General features: G+C 45.6%; 2 protein-coding genes across 2 annotated transcripts in view; one reads left to right on the forward strand and one right to left on the reverse strand.

Moving 5' to 3' along the window:
• grin2cb (glutamate receptor, ionotropic, N-methyl D-aspartate 2Cb) overlaps positions 1–468 on the reverse strand; it is a gene marked incomplete at both ends in the record, with an annotated part of 353,829 nt that extends 353,361 nt beyond the window's left edge. Inside the window, 2 exons of the mRNA XM_083635815.1 lie at positions 30–80; positions 397–468. Of these exons, the coding sequence (XP_083491941.1) occupies positions 30–80; positions 397–468 (123 nt within the window). The remainder of the gene's footprint in view (positions 1–29; positions 81–396) is intronic.
• The window catches only part of cyth1b (cytohesin 1b), a 19,565-nt gene extending 1,756 nt beyond the window's left edge, over positions 1–17,809 (forward strand). Inside the window, exons 2-12 of the mRNA XM_083635701.1 lie at positions 423–505; positions 6,965–7,029; positions 8,994–9,060; positions 9,626–9,744; positions 11,645–11,838; positions 12,225–12,373; positions 12,591–12,702; positions 13,622–13,698; positions 13,893–13,964; positions 14,560–14,714; positions 15,667–17,809. Coding sequence (XP_083491827.1) covers positions 9,001–9,060; positions 9,626–9,744; positions 11,645–11,838; positions 12,225–12,373; positions 12,591–12,702; positions 13,622–13,698; positions 13,893–13,964; positions 14,560–14,714; positions 15,667–15,745 — 1,017 coding nt within the window. The 5' untranslated portion in view covers positions 423–505; positions 6,965–7,029; positions 8,994–9,000 and the 3' untranslated portion in view covers positions 15,746–17,809. The remainder of the gene's footprint in view (positions 1–422; positions 506–6,964; positions 7,030–8,993; positions 9,061–9,625; positions 9,745–11,644; positions 11,839–12,224; positions 12,374–12,590; positions 12,703–13,621; positions 13,699–13,892; positions 13,965–14,559; positions 14,715–15,666) is intronic.
• The last annotated feature ends 4,559 nt before the right edge of the window (positions 17,810–22,368 follow it).

Below are 22,368 nucleotides of genomic sequence, written 5' to 3' on the forward strand. Positions count from 1 at the left end.
GGGATAAAAAATTGGAGGGGGGGGGATACAAAATCAGGGGGGCGGGGGGGGGGGGGGGGGGGGGGTAGCCATGGCACAAGCTTTAGCACACAGTGGAGGGTAACAGCAAATACCAAAATGTGGAAAATCTTTGCAAGGCGACTCAAACGCATCAAAAATACTTTATTTCTATGGGGCTAGGCCCGCCATCATATCTCTGTCACTCACTGACTGGCATGTGGTTTCACTCATTTGCTTATCATTCTCCTGCAGATATTTTGGAGACAAAGTGTCTGTGTGTGCGCACAAGCTTCTGTTCTTCTGAGTACACCCTTGGTACGTGGTTAAGGGTGTGACTGTGTGGAGGGTGGAGATCATAAGTCTAGTACTGTGTGCAGCAGTCCACTGTCCACTAACCAGGCTGTCTCCTCCTGTCTCCTCAGTGCCTGATGACCTGAGCCCAGAGGAGAGGCAGGAGCTGGAGAGCATTCGCCGCAGGAAACAAGAGCTACTGCAGGACATACAAGTAACAGACACACACACGCACACGCACGCATGCATGCACCATGCACCCACAAACACAAACACACACACGCATGCATGCACATTACACACACAAACACGCATGCATGCACGCACACACACACACACACACACACACACACACACACACACACACACGCACACATGCATGCACACACAGACACACACACACACGCACGCATGCACATTGCACACACAAACACACATGCATGCACGCACACACACACACACACACACGCACGCATGCACGCACACACAGACACACACACACGCACGCATGCACATTGCACACACAAACATACATACATGCACGCAGGCACACACAACCAGCTCCGCAAAGAGAGGAGAGATTATTCCTCTCCTTCTTAAACTTGTAATCAGGGATGGAACTTAAAGCGGGACTTACCCCCCCAGATTTCTTGCAAAACGGTATTCTACTTGATTTGAAAACTCTGCAGGCAAGATGGCCGCCTATACTCCCTTCTTTAGCTGGCAGAATTCCTCCCCCATAAACTTAACAAACATATCTAAACATATCTTGGCCAATAAGTATGTAACATACAAAATAAAACAACCCGTAATATCTTCATTTGATGTAGAATGCAGAGGACATGTAACTGTTTAGTTAAACTTGCATTCCAGGAATATTGTGCTCTAAAGATGACGATAATGGCTCGAGACTGTTTCGTGCTGAAACCCACTGGATGCATTGCTCTTAACTCATTGAGTGCCAATGACGACAATCGTCGTCAATTCGGATACTAACGTAGAGTGCCAATGACGACGATTGTCGTCAATTGCGTTTTTTGACGGTGGGACGTGGATCAATGCCTAATACATCTCCTGTAAAATTTTGGGGCATGTTGAATGTGTATAACCTATTTTACCGACCCATTAGGTGGCGACAGTGCTCTCCAGATTAGAGAAAGTTGAGTAAAAACAGCAGAAAAAGCCGTGATGAAACCATTCTCATGAGAATGAAGTTTGGCTTTTCGCTGTCGCGCTGGGAGCCGGCGCACAACGGTGGGGGGCTCCGAAAATAGACTCTGGGCGCAGCACACTTTGAAACGCGCAGCAGAAAGCCCAGAAAGCCCAGAATCGGACGCAGCTTCATCCCAGCTCACAACCGAAACCCCAGAAACGACTGAGCCCGATCCAGACTCCCCCGACGAGCGGCGGCCATCCGAACGTGGATCCGCAAGCAGCAGAGACTCGCCTGACAAGCAGCAGAGCGAGCAAAGCCACCAGAGACACACCCACGGAGGAGGAGTTTGCAGTAGAGGGGGGTGGCGGTGCTGTTATATTGAAGGAAATTACTGTTCAGATGTTTCAGGTTAGAAAATATTAGTTTCAGAGTCAGTGATTTGCTTGAAATGCTTAATTTCACAAAAGGCTCAATATCTCAGCTTCTAGATGGAAACGCATGTTTTTGCTGTTTTTGACCTATCTTCTCCGGCTGATAACTAAAGAACGGAAAATGATATCAATAAACTTTTTTTTGCTGCTGATACAATAGAGTCTCATCGTTCTTTGTGTGTGTTCGGTGTTTACATAGTATTAGAACACGGCTCTCTTGAATACTCGATTCTGATTGGTCAATCAACAAGATTCACCGGTCATTATTTCTCGACAACCGACCGCTGCTCTGCCACACCTGGATTAATCAGTTGATAAGAGCTTTTTGTCAGCAAACACTACTAATTAGGCCAACCAGTTGCAGCTGTGGTGTCTTGTGTGCCAATTACGAATGAAACCGCTTTGTCGTTGAAAATGCTATTAAAAAATCTATTTGAATAATTATTTTTGTCAGATTATTGAATGATTTAGTTGTAGGCCGTGTTCTAAGCGGGATAATGTATATTGAGGCGGTGATTACTGGGAAATAATGACCTTCAGGTGAATCATTAAGCCCTCCGCTGCGCGTCGGGCTCAATCATCACCTGTCGGTCATTATTTCCCCCGTAATCACCGCCTCAATATACATTATCCCTTACATATCACACAATATTCTGTGGGCCTCGAGAAATCACTGAAAACGCTCTGAAACTCTGGCACTGGGAGCGTCCGTTCTCCAAAAGTGGCTGGCACTCAATGAGTTAAAGGGCTCGCGCGCGTGAACTACAGTAATCACATGGGGGAAAACTTTTTTTTTTCCACATGAGTGGGGCACGCGCTAACCCCACCGTGACGTCACGATGTACCAAATATCCCATTAATTTGAGGGCACAACAAAAGCAGTGTTCAACCCATAGAGGGAACTTATGCTGCTGAAAATGATACAAATGGTACAATGGTAACAGTTTGGTCTCAAATGTGGAAATTTTGACCAGAATTCTTCACACACCACCCCCAAAGTCATATACATTGGTTAAAAGCTGGAAAAAAAGTGTTTTGGGGGTAAGTTACACTTTAAGCATTTAATTTCCAAGCTCGCCTTTCAATTCAATCCAGACCAATTGAATGCAGATGATTTTTCTTACGGTGCATTTCTCAATGTACAGGCCTCAGAGGCCTCAGAGGCCTTATCCCTTCATTGCTTAATCAATCAGGGTAAACCTGAAACTAAACATTCCTCTGCAATGAAGTCTCCTAACCTCCTTCCAGGTCAGGAAGGAAACTACTGAAGTGCTGCTTAGACCAAAATGCTTCCCTGCTCAACTCGTCGTCTGTATTTGAAGACCATCACTGATGTCAGCGTGATGACATGCTCCCTCAGTGATGTGGAGGTCATCGACGAAAAATGTGAACCCAAAAGCCTCCTTTGAGATTTTCACATCCATAGCTTTCTTCTTAGTATGATGACTATTTAATAAACAGCGGTGCAATATCTGACTTATAGCCTTGTGGAGGGCCATGTGGCATCGTCTACAGACCTATCAGCTCTGTAGGTGAACTGCAGGGGGTCTAGGAGTGGGTCCAGGATGGATTTGAGGTAGGACAGAACAAGACGTTCGAAGGACTTCATGACCACGGAGGTCAAGGTGACGGGTGTGTCTGGCTCATAAATCAGACTGGGGAATGACAAGAATGACAAAACGCCTGCAATGTTTTGCTTTTGCGTTTTCCTTGAGGGTCTGCGAATGCACATTGCATTGTTGAGCTGGTAGTCCTTTCTTCTCTTTGTGTACTTCGGTAGATTGGGTAGATTTCGAGATAGGGTTGGCACGATGGACTGTGTGTGTGTGTGTGTGCGCTAGACTTCATTCTTCAGGTGTCTGTCCTCTAGCCGTCTCTGCCTGCAGGACAGGGCAACCCCCTACCTCAGTTACCCCCTAGCCTACACCCCTAAATAAATGAACCAGGACCGGCTGTGGCAGAGGCAGCAAAGACCCTATACCCACCCAGCAGCATACGACTACTTACTATATGCTCTTGTGTCCACTGTCCAAATGTGCATAAGAGAATGAATGGGAGTTTGTGGGACAAGTCGTTTCTTTATTTTGCAGATCTTGCATGTGTTGGATTGACTCACAAATGGGTTTGCTAATATATCAGGCCAACATTGTTTTTTTCATTAAATATTGGATATCTTCATGTGGTCCAGCGTCAGTAGGTTCCTCTCCGAGAACAGCTACAGTAAAACACATGTTTTTTTCTTTGCCCATTGTTGTTCAAATTAAAATAATAATTCTTCATTTAAAGATAGTCCCAGATTCAGAATTTCCCCTACTATTGAATAGGTGCAGCAGGTCATGCTGCCTTAAAAAAAGGAGTGGTGAGTTGTAGTTGTAGTGCCCCGTGGCCATGATGCCCTCTAAATGCTGTTTCAGGGTAGCCTGGTGTCCAGCTGCTATGAATCACAGTTTTCAGCACTCGTGGAACGTCAGACAGACGGACGCACCCACCCAGCGACCCTCTGGACCAGTGATACTCAACCCGAGGCTCTAGAGCCACATGCAGCTCCTTTATGGGTAGTTGTGGCTCTTTTAAGTCCTACTTAAAATAAATAAAAAATCTAAAAAATAAAGAGAGGAAATGGATTTTTTGGGGGATTGGGGCTATTTCAAAGATGTGTTTGTGGTCAGTGTGGCTCCTGAGTAGGCAGGGTTGCGTACCACTGTGTCTGGACACTGATACTGTGTCAATAGATTGATGGGGTTTATTCGTGGGGTCGACTCTTGTTGCCCGCTTCTCTCCCCTAAGCCCCGCCCCCTAAGCCCCACCCTGTCCTGCCCCGGGGGGCTGATGGGCAATGGGCCATGACATATTCCAGTAATGGAGACAGAGGAGCCTGTTAGTTTAGAGGGGGGGCGTAACCATGGAAACCTATTTGGAGGGGTCACTCCAGACAACCTAAGTATTTACCTTAGGTGGCCGTCTAGGGTGATTTAGCCTGCTTTGTAACAACCTTCTATCTGGCACGCGCACGCACACACACACACACACACACACACACACACACACACACACACACACACACACACACACACACACACACAGAACATTATACACAATTACACACGTTATACAATCTGAGACAGGCCTGTCCAAAACCCTTCTATCTCTCTTATTTCAATATTTCATAATTTTATCTTAATCCTTTGTCCCTCTTCTCTGCTGGGCTCAATATTTCTCCTGTGTTCAACCTCTCCCCTTAACCCCTCCCTCATTCTATTTCTCCCCCCTTAACCCCTCCCTCATTCTATTTCTCCCCCCTTAACCCCTCCCTCTCTTAAAAGCGGCTCCGCTAAGCCAATCAAGGTCTTTGATCCCGAGTATTCCCGTCTCCCGTCTAAGGTGACACGTGTCGGAAAGACTGGGGAGCGTGTTGGAGAGGGCGAGGCAGATTTTAAATCTGGGTCAGAAGAGGGGGGGGGGGGGGGGTGGAGGGGAAGGGTGGTGGGCTCTGACCCCAGAACAGAACAGGTGCTACAGCTCCCAGAGAGGATTCTCTGCACAGTGTGGCTGTTCCAGATAACGCATGCCGAGAGCGAGAATGAGCCGTCTGGGAGAGAGTCAATCATGTCTGCATTTTGGGGTTTTACTGGGTCAGCTCTTAGCAAGATGTGTTTATCTGTCTGGATGTTTGGGTCAGAAAGATGTATCTGAAATAGACAGACACATGCACGCACGCACGCACACACGCACGCACGCACGCACACGCACGCGCACACACACACACACACACACACACACACACACACACACACACACACACACACACACACACAGTTCGTGCTGGTAAGATAAAAGCATCTCCAGGGGTTGAGGAAAGGGTCAGACATCAAAGAGAAGCCTTAATGTGTCTGTGATTTGTTTCTGTTTGCTCAGCAGCTCAAAAGCTTAATCTCTCATCAACTTGTTCTCTCTCTCTACCTCTCATCCCTTTCTCCCATTCTCCCACCATGCCTTCCTCTCTCCCCACCTGCTTCTCCCACCATGCCTTCCTCTCTCCCCACCTGCTTCTCCCACCATGCCTTCCTCTCTCCCCACCTGCTTCTCCCACCATGCCTTCCTCTCTCCCCACCTGCTTCTCCCACCATGCCTTCCTCTCTCCCCACCTGCTTCTCCCACCATGCCTTCCTCTCTCCCCACCTGCTTCTCCCACCATGCCTTCCTCTCTCCCCACCTGCTTCTCCCACCATGCCTTCCTCTCTCCCCACCTGCTTCTCCCACCATGCCTTCCTCTCCCCACCTGCTTCTCCCACCATGCCTTCCTCTCTCCCCACCTGCTTCTCCCACCATGCCTTCCTCTCTCCCCACCTGCTTCTCCCACCATGCCTTCCTCTCCCCACCTGCTTCTCCCACCATGCCTTCCTCTCTCCCCACCTGCTTCTCCCACCATGCCTTTCTCTCTCCCCACCTGCTTCTCCCACCATGCCTTCCTCTCTCCCCACCTGCTTCTCCCACCATGCCTTCCTCTCCCCACCTGCTTCTCCCACCATGCCTTCCTCTCTCCCCACCTGCTTCTCCCACCATGCCTTCCTCTCTCCCCACCTGCTTCTCCCACCATGCCTTCCTCTCTCCCCACCTGCTTCTCCCACCATGCCTTCCTCTCTCCCCACCTGCTTCTCCCACCATGCCTTCCTCTCCCCACCTGCTTCTCCCACCATGCCTTCCTCTCCCCACCTGCTTCTCCCACCATGCCTTCCTCTCTCCCCACCTGCTTCTCCCCCCATGCCTTCCTCTCTCCCCACCTGCTTCTCCCACCATGCCTTCTTCTCCCCACCTGCTTCTCCCACCATGCCTTCCTCTCTCCACCTGCTTCTCCCACCATGCCTTCCTCTCCCCACCTGCTTCTCCCACCATGCCTTCCTCTCCCCACCTGCTTCTCCCACCATGCCTTCCTCTCTCCCCACCTGCTTCTCCCACCATGCCTTCCTCTCTCCCCACCTGCTTCTCCCACCATGCCTTCCTCTCTCCCCACCTGCTTCTCCCACCATGCCTTCCTCTCCCCACCTGCTTCTCCCACCATGCCTTCCTCTCCCCACCTGCTTCTCAGAGGCTGAGGGATGAAATTACGGAGGTGACCAATGAGATTGAAAACCTGGGCTTGACTGAAGAGAGGTAGAGTATTGTCCACTTTGTCTACTCTACACCAGTGATTCCCAAAGTGTGGGCCGTGGAGATACTGCAGGTGCCCCCTCCCCCCGCATCCCGGACAGAAAACCGATGCTCGTTAACCGATAATTTACCCTTAACCGACAACTTACAAGATTAAAATATACTGTTTATATCCTATGTATTCCCCCAGCTGCCGAAGTTGGCGCAACACTATTTCAAGTTTTCCCATTTGGAGCGTGTTTCAACGGATGTATTGACTGTATGTCACCACCAGGCTGCAGGGGCACTGACCACGTGCTCTGTGTCTGTCTGTCTGCGCTGTTCACATGAGGAGTGCAGTGAGACTGCCGCCCCTCGTCTCAAATGATCAACCGGTAGATTGTCGTGGCACTTTTTCCAATACACAACATGCACAACATGAGCAGTTAATCATAGAAATGAAGAAATGGATGGCACCGGTCTGTAATGCAAAGTAGAAAGTCAGGTTGCAAGCACACTCGAAAATATTTAAAAACTCACTGGGTGCAGGGCAAGCACGAGATATGAAAAAGAGAAAAAGCCAGCACTCCAAATGTCTTTTTGTTGATTTATTTCCTCCTCAGTACACCTGGGCAGCAGCAACGAACGTTTCAGTCAAAGACCTTCCTCAGCGTTGTGCTGTGTCAGGCAAAAAAGACGGCTAAATACAGTCATGCCGGAAGTACAATCAATTAGAAAAATAAAATAAAACATTTTGTAATGTGCCTTCTACCGAATAGAGACAAGGCACTATTTAGTAAGAAAAGAAACACATTTGAGAATAATACATTTAGAATAATACATAGAAAAGTTAAGAATACAAGTGTTGTATAAAGACCTCCCAAACGGAAGTGCTTCACAATAAGGCTCTGTATATAATGAGCATGATCATACCAGAACTTACAACGGGGCTCCAGTGACAAGTTACTGTAGGAGGTTGGTTAGCCATACATGGAGTAAACAGGCACAAGGGTCCTAATGTTCTCAGTACAATCATAATTACATACTTGAGAATACACCAATAGAAAATAAGAAAAAATATTAAAGAAACAGCACAACGCTGACAGCTGACACAGCACAACGCTGAGGAAGGTCTTTGACTGAAACGTTCGTTGCTGCTGCCCAGGTGTATGAGGTGAATAAATCAACAAAAAAGACATTTGGAGTGCTGGCTTTTTCTCTTTTTCATATACCGGTCTGTAATGCGTCTATATGTGCACAGTCACACATGTCTGTCATTTGGTGATGCAGTAGCTCTGTACTCACCCTGACAGACAGTCCATCTCCCATTGTGAAAACATTTGTAAAAAAAAATCTAAAATTCCACAATTTCTCAGAACTGGTATGTGTTAAAGAGTAACTTGTATCCTTTTCAATCATCAATGAATACTGCTCAACGCTCAGCACGCACCACGCAGTGCTCAACGCTCAACACGCAGGGAAGATGACACACTTAAATGTGGAGACACACAATTACACAGCATGTGGTCTGCATGGGTTGTATTTAAGAAATAGATTATATCGCTTATTTTTATTTTATTTTTCTTAATATTTTTTATATGTGGATGGATTATTAATTTGCTATTAGTTCACATGCTCTTTTAATGAAATAAAAGATATATAGGAGAACAGGCTACTTCATCTTCTCGCGTGTTGATCAGAGTTGTGATGAAAGGGTTGGGTGGGCGCGGAAGATTTTCAGGTTTCAAAGTGGGTTGGCATTCTTAAGTTTGGGAACCGCTGGTCTCCATGAATAACAGAAGCTATTGCCTTTTGTGGGAGTGATGATGATTTGACTAGTGACAGCGGGGATGAGGGGGTCAGGGAATCTGGGCCGGGAGTCGCCCTGAAGCTATACAGTCCTAAGAGGGTTTATTTGGCTGGATAGACTGTTTATTAAGGTCACTTTGTGTCTTAATAAAGACAGTGTTGATCTATTGTGTTGGTAGGAAAAGCATGCAGAGAAACAAGCAGGTGGCGATGGGCCGCAAGAAGTTCAACATGGACCCCAAAAAGGTGAGAATAACACAAGCTTGAGCTATTGCATTCATGCAGTGGTTCTCAAAGTGTTTTGGCTTCAGTACCCCCTTTCCCTGATTTCTGAATCACCCAGTACCCCCTTTACCCGACGACAACATTTAGCTTAGAAAACTGCAAGAGAAAACTATAGCATATGATGCAATGAATGAATGATAACCCACCGTTTGAAGAATATAACATGACAAAATAAGAAATGGAGTGAAAGAGTTGCAATTAGTGCCTCCTGGGCAGACTTTTTTTTCCACGTTTAATTTATTTTCATAATTTATTCCTACATTTGTCCATTTTCCCCTTTCTCTCAAGTACCCCCTGGAATACCTGCATGTAGCCCAGTTTGGGAACCACTGCTTTGATGTAACGAATAGATGTCAGAATACAGTGAATTTGAGTTTGAAAGTGAAACAAACAAAGATACATGCACACTGAATCAATGATCTGTCGGTGGTTTCAACCCCACCTGACGGAGACCATTATCTTCACTTGTCTGAGCTTCCTATACTGGCATGCCTTTTCTGATCCGTGTTGTTTCCCCATTACTCAGGGGATCAGGTTTTTGATTGACAGCTCCCTGCTGAAGAACACCAGCGATGACATCGCCCAGTTCCTCTACAAGGGGGAGGGGCTTAATAAGACTGCTATTGGCGACTACCTGGGGGAGAGGTAAGGGGGAGGGGCTTAATAAGACTGCTATTGGCGACTGCCTGGGGGAGAGGTAAGGGGGAGGGGCTTAATAAGACTGCTATTGCCGACTACCTGGGGGAGAGGTAAGGGGGAGGGGCTTAATAAGACTGCTATTGGCGACTACCTGGGGGAGAGGTAAGGGGGAGGGGCTTAATAAGACTGCTATTGGCGACTACCTGGCGGAGAGGTAAGGGGGAGGGGCTTAATAAGACTGCTATTGGCGACTACCTGGGGGAGAGGTGAGCGATGCGGTTCAAACTTCTTATGACTGGTCAGGTGTGTGCTCCTACTGTGCTAATGGACATAGTGGACCCATTCCAAAACAACAGTGGATAATCCTAATCCTTTTGTTCCCTATCGGTGGACTTTTTCCAGGAATCTGTAATAGAGAGCCCCAGGGATGACGTATTTTTGTAGTCGGAACGCGGAAGTCGCGGACTTCCGGGTTCTTCACTGTTTCTGCCTATGGGATTTTTGAACAGGTTTTTGGTGCGATGCTTCAAATGAAGTCTGTGGGCAACGCAAGCTTAATCAAACACGAACCAGTGTTCAGCGGGATAATCTTCACACATGAGGACCACTTTCATGAGTTTTGAAGGGTAAATGCGAGCCCTAGAAGTAAAAAGCTTGTGCTAAACTAATCCAGAACTACACACAGTGTCGCATAGGCTTTCCCGTCATGTCACCACTCAACCTGGAGTGTTGTTGATGTGTGCGCTGCTGTGCACTGATTACCCCGGGCTGAACCAGGTGAGGGAAAGAGAATTTCCTTTTTGTCCTTTGAAGTGATGACGTTATTGACGTATAATATGCCCGTCGACTCAACAGTGTAGTCTCATTTAGTAAAAGCTTAAAAACTCATAAAAGTGGTCCTCATGTGTGAAGATTATCCCGCTGAACACTGGTTCGCGTTTGATTAAGCATGCGTTGCCCAGAGACCTTTTTTGAAGCATCGCGCCAAAAACCCATTCAAAAATCCCATAGGTGAAAACAGTGAAGAACCCGGAAGTGTTAGCATCAATGTTTTCCGGACTCACTCCTGGGGCTCTCTATAAGGCCGTTACACACGAAGAGCGACGTGAATAAACCGCACCAAATTGTGCAATTTTGACGCAAATTTTGACCTGCCTGACGGTCTGTGCACACCAGCACATGAATGATATTCACTTGTATTTGCATTGCTTGTCGCCTGGTGCTGCAGCTTGATTGGCTGTCTTGCTGTCTTTCCGTTTTGAATTGGTCGATTTCACATTGGCCCCTCCTCTTGTCGCTGTCGTCTGCCGCCAGGTATCCCAGCATGCTTTTGAAGGCGATGAGTGATGTAACCAATAAAGACTATATAGACTCCAAGCGAGTAGTACAAGCGAAAATCACCGCGGGTGGGGTGCACAGACCTTGACTATTCACAGCAACAGAGCGAATTTCTGAAAAATCTACCTTGGTCCATAAAAATAAAAGCCGCAATATCGCTCAGTGAAACTTCGCCGCTGGTGTGCATGGTTGCATTGACTGGATATAGGTTTGAAAAATATTATTGATTGATGCGCGCATTAATTGCATGAAGAAAACGCCCCCAGTGTGTAAGTACCTTGTGTTTGCATGTACAGTATGTACAGTACGCTCGCGTGTACTGTATGCACGTGTAGCAAGGTGGGTGAAAGTGGGTCATATCAATATATTTGAGCTTATGGTGAATTACATTAACCAATCACCTGCTCATCTCTTTTTATCCAATTAATCACATCCCATATATCTATTTTGGATGCCAAGTCCTTCTCTGTTGACTGTGTGTGTGTGTGTGTGTGTGTGTGTGTGTGTGTGTGTGTGTGTGTGTGTGTGTGTGTGTGTGTGTGTGTGTGTGTGATCACGTGTTGTGCAGAGATGACTTCAATATCGAGGTCCTGCATGCCTTTGTGGAGCTCCATGAGTTCACAGACCTGAACCTGGTCCAGGCGCTCAGACAGTTCCTCTGGAGCTTCAGGCTGCCTGGAGAGGCTCAGAAGATCGACCGCATGATGGAGGCCTTCGCCCAGCGATACTGTCACTGTAACCCCGGGGTGTTTCAGAGCACAGGTGTGTGTGTGAGAGAGAGACAGACATCAGTGTCAAGCCAGTGAGAATGGAGAAAAAAAACTGCTTTCCAGTCTGGATGGTTTGTTTCACAGAATCATCTGGGAACTTGAATGTGATTGAATGAACCATCTGTCTATCACCGTCTATCATGGGCTAACTTCAACCACTTAGGACTGCCTCCTCCTTCCTCGGATGCTCATTGGTCTGCACCACTGGTGGGGTCCAATCAAACGCATAGCTGGCAGCATGGCAAGATGGATTTCTCGCAGGCACCATAAACCATTGCAACACACAGAATAATGAATATAAATCGACATTTGTGTGTGTATTCTAATGTACAGGACAGGTCTCATAAAAATACAGACATGCTGTTTGTCGTTTTACAGACACCTGTTACGTGTTGTCGTTCGCCGTGATCATGCTGAACACCAGTCTACACAACCCCAACGTGAAGGACAAGCCCTCTGTTCAGAGATTCACCGCCATGAACAGAGGCATCAATGACGGAGGCGACCTGCCAGAGGAGCTGCTCAGGGTGACGAGATCTCATTTCCCTAAAACTTCAAGTCCACTTTCTCACACTGGAATTCTCCTTTGGAATCGATTTATAGTTGAATGGACACCAAGCACTTGCAAATACCCTGCTTATATTCTCTGCTTTGATGGCATGCAATAATCCCATAGACTGTATAATGATAATCCATATTATACAATTGCCAACCCCCCTCTCCTTTTTGTCCTGCCCTCTGCAGAATCTGTACGAGAGCATCAAGAACGAGCCCTTCAAGATCCCAGAGGATGACGGGAATGACCTCACACACACCTTCTTCAACCCCGACAGAGAGGGCTGGCTACTCAAGCTAGGTATGTGCTTCCATTTGGTTTGAATATAGCCAGTCTATCAATGGCTCCTCTGTTGGGCCACCATGAGCTGGACGGCCCTCTAGTGGATAGGAAGTGAAATTGAAATAGAATTGAAAAGTGAGTGGAATGAAGCTATCTTGCTCCCTCAAACCACTAAAAATCTCGGACGACACTATTCCACCAGCTTGTGTTCTGCGTTTGTGTTTCTATGCACATGTATCAGACTTGGAGTAGATTTGAGCCCACAGGCATCTCAACATGTACTGTTACATCAAGGTAAATAGGTGTGATAACTGTTGCATTAAGGTAAATAGGTGTGATAACTGCTGACTTCATTTGTTGACATTCTCCTTGTTTGTTTGTTTCCCATGGGTTTTGACTCCAGGAGGTATGTACTCTTAACGCTCCACCTCCCCAGCTTTAACACACCGCTTTGCTTCTCAGCCCGCCCCCGCCCCGCCCCGCCTTACTCCCACTGGCTGTGTGCATTAGCCTCTGTCTACCTCGCATCACAGTCTCATCTGCAAGAATGAAATTCATTTTTGTATCTGATGGCGTTTTACCCTGCACTATATGCTGTTACGCCCCTTGCACCCTGATGTGAAAAGGCCAGTAAAGTGGTTGCACACCGGCTTCTAATTGCTGACCCAATTAAGTTTTTTAACCTGTATCACCCAATGAGCCTCTCTACTCTGCAATCAATACGCCATCAGTGTGCTTCAGTCTTACTGTCACAATATGTTTTATGACATCAGTGTGCTTCAGTGTTACTGTCACAATATGTTTTATGACATCAGTGTGCTTCAGTGTTACTGTCATAATATCAAGTCTCCTAACAGGAATACTCCTAGTTCTAACTACTGTGCTTCTCTGATTGCTTCCTCTGTGAGCTCTTCACTGACCTGTGATCTCTCCTCAGGTGGACGAGTTAAGACCTGGAAGAGGCGCTGGTTTATTCTCACAGATAACTGCCTCTACTACTTTGAATACACCACCGTGAGTAATTGCTATTTTGACTGCATGGCTTAAGTAAGGGTGAAGATATAGTAGTTATGCGCACATCTCTCCCTCGCACGCACGCACATGCACGCACACGCACACACAGACACACACACACACACTATAATTCCTTTTCTCTCTCTCTCTCTCTCTCTCTCTCTCTCTCTCTCTCTCTCCCTTGCTCCCACAAGGATAAGGAGCCCCGAGGGATTATTCCATTGGAAAATCTGAGTATCAGAGAAGTGGACGACTCCAAGAAACCGGTAAACGACTGGTCTCTCCTCTTGCTACACAAATGACCTATTTTGCTGTCTTTCCAAATAGCGTCGTCATCCAAATATTTTTACACAAATTGTCATGGAGCAAATTAGAAAAGTGCGACGGAAATGGCAAATTTTGATCTCGTTCACGCTCACTCGCAGGACAAAAAGATTTTGGTCAATCATTCTGCAATCGAAACATAAAATAATATAGTGATGTCTGTAAAGTACAGTATATGGACATCATGTTCTCCCAGAAATGTGCATACATGCTGTATAAGGTGCCCATTGTGGCTGAATGTCCATTAGTAGGTGCAATAGAAACACATTTTGTCTTTTGATAGCATAAAATATGTCTGACATTAGCTGACATGAAAGCACAAATGCAACTTTGCCCACTGTTAATAAATTCTTTGGAGAATTTCATGGACATGCTTTTTGCCTTTTTTTTTAAATATTGCTTCAACCTTCAGGAAGCCTATTTTCCTCCAACCTAATTAAAATCACTTAATTAGTTTTACATGCATAGCTATTGACAAAGCTCTGATGTCTGTTTGCCACAACCTTGACTGGTACATCTTGTTCTCCCCACTCTCAGAACTCTTTTGAGCTCTTCATTCCACACCACAAGGATCAGGTGATCAAGGCCTGCAAGACGGAGGCAGACGGTCGTGTTGTTGAAGGCAACCACACCGTCTACAGAATCTCCGCCCCAACCTCAGAAGAAATGGATGAATGGATCAGCAGCATCAAGTGAGTCAGTTACTGTGCATATTCATTAAATCTCTGCTTTGACTTACACAGGGTTTCTACACAAGTATGGAATTTGATTTGAGTATTTTCCAGGTCTGGAAAAGTATGGAAAAAGGAAAAGAGAGTATGGAAAAATATTTGTTTACAGACTATTGTGACTATGTGACTATTCATTTTTCTAAATAATAAAATTCTGAATTTAGACAAAATAAATTGATAATACAAGCAAGCGTTTTATCATGGCATCAGAATGTAACATACATGTTAACAGTTGGATTTTAAAACCATTTGAATTAGTTACATAATAAACATCTAGCCGTATTCCCAACCCGGTCTCACTCCCGGGCAGTCAAAATACACCCATTTGTCATGCCCCCCTGCAAAAAACAAACAAACAATGAAAAACAAACTTTCATGACATTCCTGCAACATTTTGGATAGGCATAATTTCTCCAAACCTGGAAAAAACAGACTTCAAGTGGTATGTGGGGCTATTGCCCCTAAAAAGATAAAGGAAAAGAAAGCTTCATTTTATATACCGTAATGGGCCTGAAAAGTGCTCTGTGAAAATAAGCCTGGGAGGGACAGCTTCTGTCTCTGAGATGAGAAAATTAAAACTTTGTTGTAGAGCTAAACCAAATTCACTTGATCAGTATGGTAGTGGGCTGGAAGTGGTTTACTCTGAAATCAGGCCTTTGCTCACCTGTCTGGTCTCTGTCTCAATCTCTTCCACCTACAGAGCTGCTATAAGCAAAGACCATTTCTATGAGATGCTGTCTCACTCCCACCCCCTATCTCTTCCACCTACAGAGCTGCTATAAGCAAAGACCATTTCTATGAGATGCTGTCTCACTCCCACCCCCTATCTCTTCCACCTACAGAGCTGCTATAAGCAAAGCCCATTTCTATGAGATGCTGTCTCACTCCCACCCCCTATCTCTTCCACCTACAGAGCTGCTATAAGCAAAGACCCTTTCTATGAGATGCTGGCTGCCCGGAAAAAGAAGGTCTCCTCACTGAAGGGGCTGTAGAGGAGGCTCAGGATTCATTATTGAAATCAGCAAGCACCAGAGCCGAACTTATCAACGCAGCGACCTGGACATGGACCTGCACTGTGAAGACCTGTACAACTGGACCTAGAGGTGGAGAGTGAATAGTGAGTGTGTTTACATGCACACAATGATCAGATAACTGAGAATAATAAACTGTCAATAATCTAATTTCCGTGTTTACATGCACTTTAGTAAATAGCAGGGACTCAAAGTGCGTAAGTGGACGTTGAGATTGGGCCATGCACTGAATAAAACTGATTATTCAGCAGAAAGCTAGGTGTGTTTATCGGTTTTCTCATAATCCGACAACGGCCTTTATCTGATAAAGGATATTGGTTTATGCTGTTTACATGACCACTTGAATAATCCCGTAACTCTAAAAATCTGATAAACTGTTTATTAGTGTGCATGTAAACGCACTCACTGATGGCTCCACTGGGGCTCCTTCTATAGGGGTCATGTTTAAACCTGGCATAGAGGATTCAGCTCTCTAATATCCACTGAGTCCGAGTTCGGTCCATCTGCGCTGCGGTACGGCTTCGGAGCCGATACGTTTCCACTCTAATCATTGTGTCAACTCCCACCTACTCCGCTGCGTTGCGTGTCTACTCCATCCCAGCTCCGACGATCCGGAGCTCTCCGAAAAAGATACGCAAGGCTTCTATTTTCCACGGATGTCGGAGCAAAGCTGCAGCAAGTTGGGCGGAGCCAGGCATGGAGTCAACAGGGCAGAGGTGTTTACAGCATTCAATATCAAGCCAGAGGACAAACATGTATGAGGAAAAGTTAATCATTGAAGTGGAAAACCACAAAATAATATATGACATGACACATCCTTTTTACAAGGACAACACCAAGCAAGTCCACCCCTCCTCTGCTTCTCCAGTTGGGAACAATGATCTTCTGCCTGTTTGTTGTTGTATTTATCCCACATACAAATTGTCTCGCGCGATTTCACCACGAGAACTTGTCGGTCTTGTCACTCTAGCTGTCTGGCGGAGCGGAGCCCTGACGGGCTCTGCACGCAGCCGGTGAGTGTTGGCGGAGCACAGAGCACGTAGCAAAACCGGAGCACAGCCGCAACGCAAATGCAACCAGTGGAATGCCGGCGGAGGCTCTTCCTTTGTACTGTTGGACCCTCACGCCTTGAACTTGCAAACCTACAGTGCTCGCATCTCCTTCCTCACAGGTTTGACCTGAAATGTTTCAGTAATGGACCTATTTTATTTTCTCAGAGTTCATATTTGACAGTACTGTATGGTGTTGTGCCACTCTGGTTGACTACAACAAAACATTACTACTCCCACTCTTCTTAGTGACGACTGGAATGTGTCTGATTGACCTATGAGCCATTTCATGCAGACTGAATGTTTAGTCTGCTTTTGTTACACTGTGCTGTTACAGCTGCCCACTATTTTCTTTGGAGAGAAGTGGGCGGAAGAAGAACAGGGGGTAGATATTTACTTGTGTAAAAAATAGCTAAATTTCATTTGATCTACATTTGATAACACTTTTCTACACCTGCTGCAAGGCATGCAATGCATTAGGAGGAAATGCCAGAACATTTGATATGCCATAAAGCTCCACATCATACAATAAGTTGTATGATTCAAATTCAAGATATCCTAAAGTTCTGATGTTTTCAGTTGGTTTACAAGCGATGCTTTTTCTTTCTTTCTTTTTTTACTGCGGTTTGTAAAAGCTGTTTTTGGAAGTGAAGGTAATGCATAGTTTAAATATTTATTCATCCACATTTCTTATAATTTATTGTTTTTTGAGTTTGTTTCATTAAAAGTGTGGGGAAAAAAAGAGACTATGTTAATTTGCCCTCGCATCACAACCACGGGCCAGATTTGAACCCGGGTCTCTGCCAGGAAAGAACCTGATATGGCCCACACTCAAACCTCTGAGCCACCGCAAGCCTGCTGCTGAGGAGAGGCTGCTACATGGCTGCATTATGAAGATCATACGCATGGACTTGGACTCATTACAACCATTTCTGGTGATTAATTGCTCAAATTGCCCAACAACAGAGGAGAAGCAGCAGCAGTGTCTTGGTGGCACACTGTGTATGTCAGTTGCCTACTGAGGTAAGGTTTGTGAGTTCAAGCCCGGGATGTGCCCATATCCTTGGGTAGTAAAAGGAGTTGTATTTAAATAAAAGTGGCAATAGGCATACAGTAACAACCCATTTTTTGTTTTTTATTACACTTCTAAGATATTAAAGTGTTAAAATAAATGGCCTTCAATAAACTATACTGCAAAGGAGGGTTCCCACAGCAGGTTTTGGTCTACCAGAACACAGACGACTGCACTGACCACAGAGACAAACCCAAAGACCTACCTGTCTGTTGTTGAAGGATTGTTTCTGATTAGCTGTTGAATGAAGTAATCTTAGGTAAAATTGCCAAAGTGTGCCAACTGCACGTTTTTGGTCCCACATTGTGAGATTTGTGATGATGTTGGTCTGTAATAATGTCACTGATGATGTCACAATATCTATGACATCAGTGATGTCACTCGAGCAATTGTGATGTCATGTGTGACATGTGATGTGAAGTTGAGGAATTGTGCACTGCGCATGCCAATAGAGCAGGCGAGGCCACGCTCAGGGCTAAAACCCTAGCAATCTCAATAAGACCGGATCTGTCTGTTTCTAAATTCAAAGCTACTGCAAGCATTTGGACCTTGATTTATCTTACATTGTTTTATGTAGGCTAATGGTAACAGAATCCATGGCCATTTCCCCATGTCTTTGCATACCATCAAGGTCCAATTTATAAGATTCCTTAACAACAATAACAACACAAAGCCACAAACTTTTGGTACAACTGTTTCTCAAAGATTGTTTAAATAATCATACTGCATCCATATTTAAGTCAGCGGGCCAGACTATAGAGATAAACCAAAGACGATGGGATTTCAAGTAAGAAGGCCCAACTTCAACTCACTTTCGGCAGGTCTGAGTCTATTGGAGTCACGTGACAATTTAGGAGACTTGCTGCTACCATTTGTTAGAATTGGCGGAGCCTGTGGTGACCCATTCTATAGTGATATAATATGTAAGGGATAATGTATAGTGAGCCGGTGATTACTGGCGAAATAATGACCGACAGGTGAATGATTGAGCCCGACGCGCAGTGGAGGGCTTAATGATTCACCTGAAGGTCATTATTTCCAGTAATCACCGGCTCACTATACATTATCCCGCTTAGAACACGACCTACAACTAAATCATTCAATAATCTGACAAAAATAATTATTCAAATAGATTTTTTAATAGCGACAAAGCGGTTTCATTCGTAATTGGCACACAAGACACCACAGCTGCAACTGGTTGGCCTAATTAGTAGTGTACGTGTGAGTGTTGACACAGCTGGATTAATCAGTATAACCAGCAGCAGAGCAGCGGTCGGTTGTCGAGAAATAATGACCGGTGAATCTTGTTGATTGACCAATCAGAATCGAGTATTCAAGAGAGCCGTGTTCTAACTATGGATAAACACTGTTTATCTCTATGGGATATATATGTGATAGAGATAGACACTGTGTTTATCTCTATGGGATATAGATGTGATAGAGATAGACACTGTGTTTATCTCTATGGGATATAGATTGCATAGAGATAAAAGGATGGTTACGATGTAACCCAGGTTTCCTGAGGAAGACTTCTCCCTCATGAGTGCAGATATAGTACAGATATAGATGTGATGGGCCAGACCATAGAGACACTGCGTAACGCGTCATTCAGAAACCACGCCCAAGACGGGGGGAAACAGAAACCCCCCCTCCAATCCTGGGCTTTTCCTATGTCACGTGCATGGTTGCGTGTTGCACAAAAATATCGTATATACAGAAGATGAACACTCCAACTTACTTCCTTGACAGCTAGATCTTCTCGCCAATTCTCAATGGCTTCCTTGTTTTGCTCAGGAGTACAAAAAAACTTTAACTGCCGATTTTTTTACATTTGTTAAAAACCTAACCCTAACCCACCACACAACAGCTTTTAGCTATGTTTGATTCAAGGAAAATGACGCTGGTGTGTGGAAATGAACGGAGCTTTCCCCCGTGATGGGCGTTGCCTATTTCACGCAGTGTCTCTATTGATAGTTAATAAGATCTGGATAAAGCGAGCTGATTGGGATTTGATAGGAGAAAGTGAGGCTTGAATCTCCCGCTTCCTGCTCATCGTTGATTGGTTGAAAAGTGTGTGTGAGTTTGGAAGAGGAGTGCACCACTAGGTGGAGACATGCATCCATAGCAGTGTTGATTTCGTAGATGAAAACTGAGGAAAAATTGTAGTCGACTACCTATTTTCACTGGTGAAAACTAGCTCTAAATGTTAGGGAGGGACGAATTGGGAAGAGATCCAGTCAGAAGAGAAGAAGAAGTTAAACATCTGTGTCTGTATTGCACATTCAAACCTTAAAACAATTCCAGAATAACAGATTTAATATATCTTTACAATAAGTTTTGAAATTCTAATGAATAGTTACGGTTTTCTTTGACTAAGAAGAGATGAAAATACTTAAGACACTTAGTTGACGAAAACTTGACTAAATAAAATCAGGATGAGGTTGACTAAATATGACGAGAAAGTGGATTATAGTTATAGCACACTCAGATAAACATGTGAATGTTGTGTGATATGCAAAGGTTGTTGGTTCAAGCCCAGCCTCAGGCAATTTCTTAAAAAGTACTCACATTATAAGCTGCAGCAGTGCAGTCCCTGACTCTAGTTCAACTCACTGGTACAAATCTCACTGACCTGTCTCACTCTTTATGCTGCGTTATTGTCAGTGTCAATACAGTGTGTAGAAATCAGAAGCTTAACTCCTAGCAGCTCATAGCTCAGTCAGCTGAGCGTCTGTGTCACTGTCTCTGTCTGACGGTACGTGCACATCTACAATGGCAAATTCGCTTTTCCGCTGTGTCGCAGCGTTTTGTGGGCGTGCAAACCAGCTTCCAGCTTGGAGCTGTAGCCTGTAGAAACGTTGTACACAGGAGGATGGGGGGAGGAAATGTGTAGGAAGAGCTGTCATTGGGTAGCTTCAACGAAAGGTCCCGCCCTAGTCCCGCCCCGCGAGCGTGAAGCCGCTCGGAGACAAGCCGCCTCTAGTCTGCGACAGTGAAACGCTGTGGGCGGTTCCAGCGGCAGGGGGCGCGAGGCAAATGGACCAATCAGACACGGAAATAGAGCAAGACAGCCTATCAAGATGCAGCGTCAAAGCGGCTTTTTCAGCAGGCAAGCCGCCGAGCGCTTCATGATGTGCACGTACCGTGACAGGTAGACTGTTGGTTCGATTCCCGATGGAGGAGACATATTACAGCACTGCCCTTCCTTTAACATCACCAGCGTAGCGCCTCCTACAGGCAGATACACAGAGCGACACAGCACCTCCTACAGATCCACAGAAATGGACACAGTCTGCAAAGAGATCCAGACATGTCATATACTGAGTCTAAAGCAGTTTTTCAAAAAGTAATTTTTACACCTAGCGGCAGCCAGCACGGCACAAACAGTGCAGAATGTACTTCCGATGTCAGTAAAATTTCAGCTCTCTGTGGTTTTCTGTCTCATAACCCTCTGCTCATGTCTCTGCAGAGGTCAGGGGGGGAGAACATCCCCCCCCTTGGATCCAGGCAGTGCCAGCTGAACGGGATTAGAACCCACAACCTCTGGCCCCGGTGTCTCTGTGTGTATTATTCCTTCACACCACCAGCTGCCCTTCACACTCACAGCTCTTCTCCGGGCGCTCTTGTCTCTTCCCTCTGCCTGTCACCATTCAAAACTGACTGAGGCTCGAACCCACGACCGCAAAAGTGGCTGAGGTCTTAATATTGCCGGGCAGCAAGCCTACTCTCTGTGCCACCAAGTCAGACTGATTGAATGAGGTTTTCTCAGGGCTTTAAATGACTCTTTCCTCTGGCTGTCGACATTCAAAAGTGACTGAGATCGAACCCACAACCTCAAAAGTCACTGAGGCTCAAACCCACAAGCACCAAACTACTAGACAGCAATCCAACTCTCTGAGCTAGTGGGTCATAGTGATTAAGACTAGAAGATTAAAGTATAGTCTTTATGCATCTTAACATATGTTTTGAAGGGACCTTTTAAGTTGAATAGTATTTGAATTATATTAATATGACGTGAGTTTCTATTCGCCTAGCACAGAAAACCTTTTTCTTTATACCTGTGTACATTTCTGAGCCTGTACTTTTTTTCCTTTTACTTGAATCAGTACTTCTGCTTTACCAGTCTTTTTATGCCTCCGCCGGCGAAGCCAGGCCGAAGGCATTATGGATCCGGGTTGTCCGTCCGTACGGCCGTACGGATGTCCGTACGGATGTCCGTCCGTACGGATGTTTGTTAACGCCATATCTGAGGAACGCCTTGACGGAATTTCATCAGATTCGCCTTAAACATTCACTTAGGCTCAAGGATGATCTGATTAGATTTTGGTGGTCAAAGGTCAAAGGTCAAGGTCACTGTGACCTCTCGAACGCCATTTTCAAGCTTGTTAACGCCATATCTGAGGAACGCCTGGACGGAATTTCATCAGATTCGCCTTAAACATTCACTTAGGCTCAAGGATGAT

This window comes from Poromitra crassiceps (genome assembly GCF_964638095.1).
Source record: "Poromitra crassiceps genome assembly, chromosome: 4".
In the NCBI taxonomy this organism is placed as follows: domain Eukaryota; kingdom Metazoa; phylum Chordata; class Actinopteri; order Beryciformes; family Melamphaidae; genus Poromitra; species Poromitra crassiceps.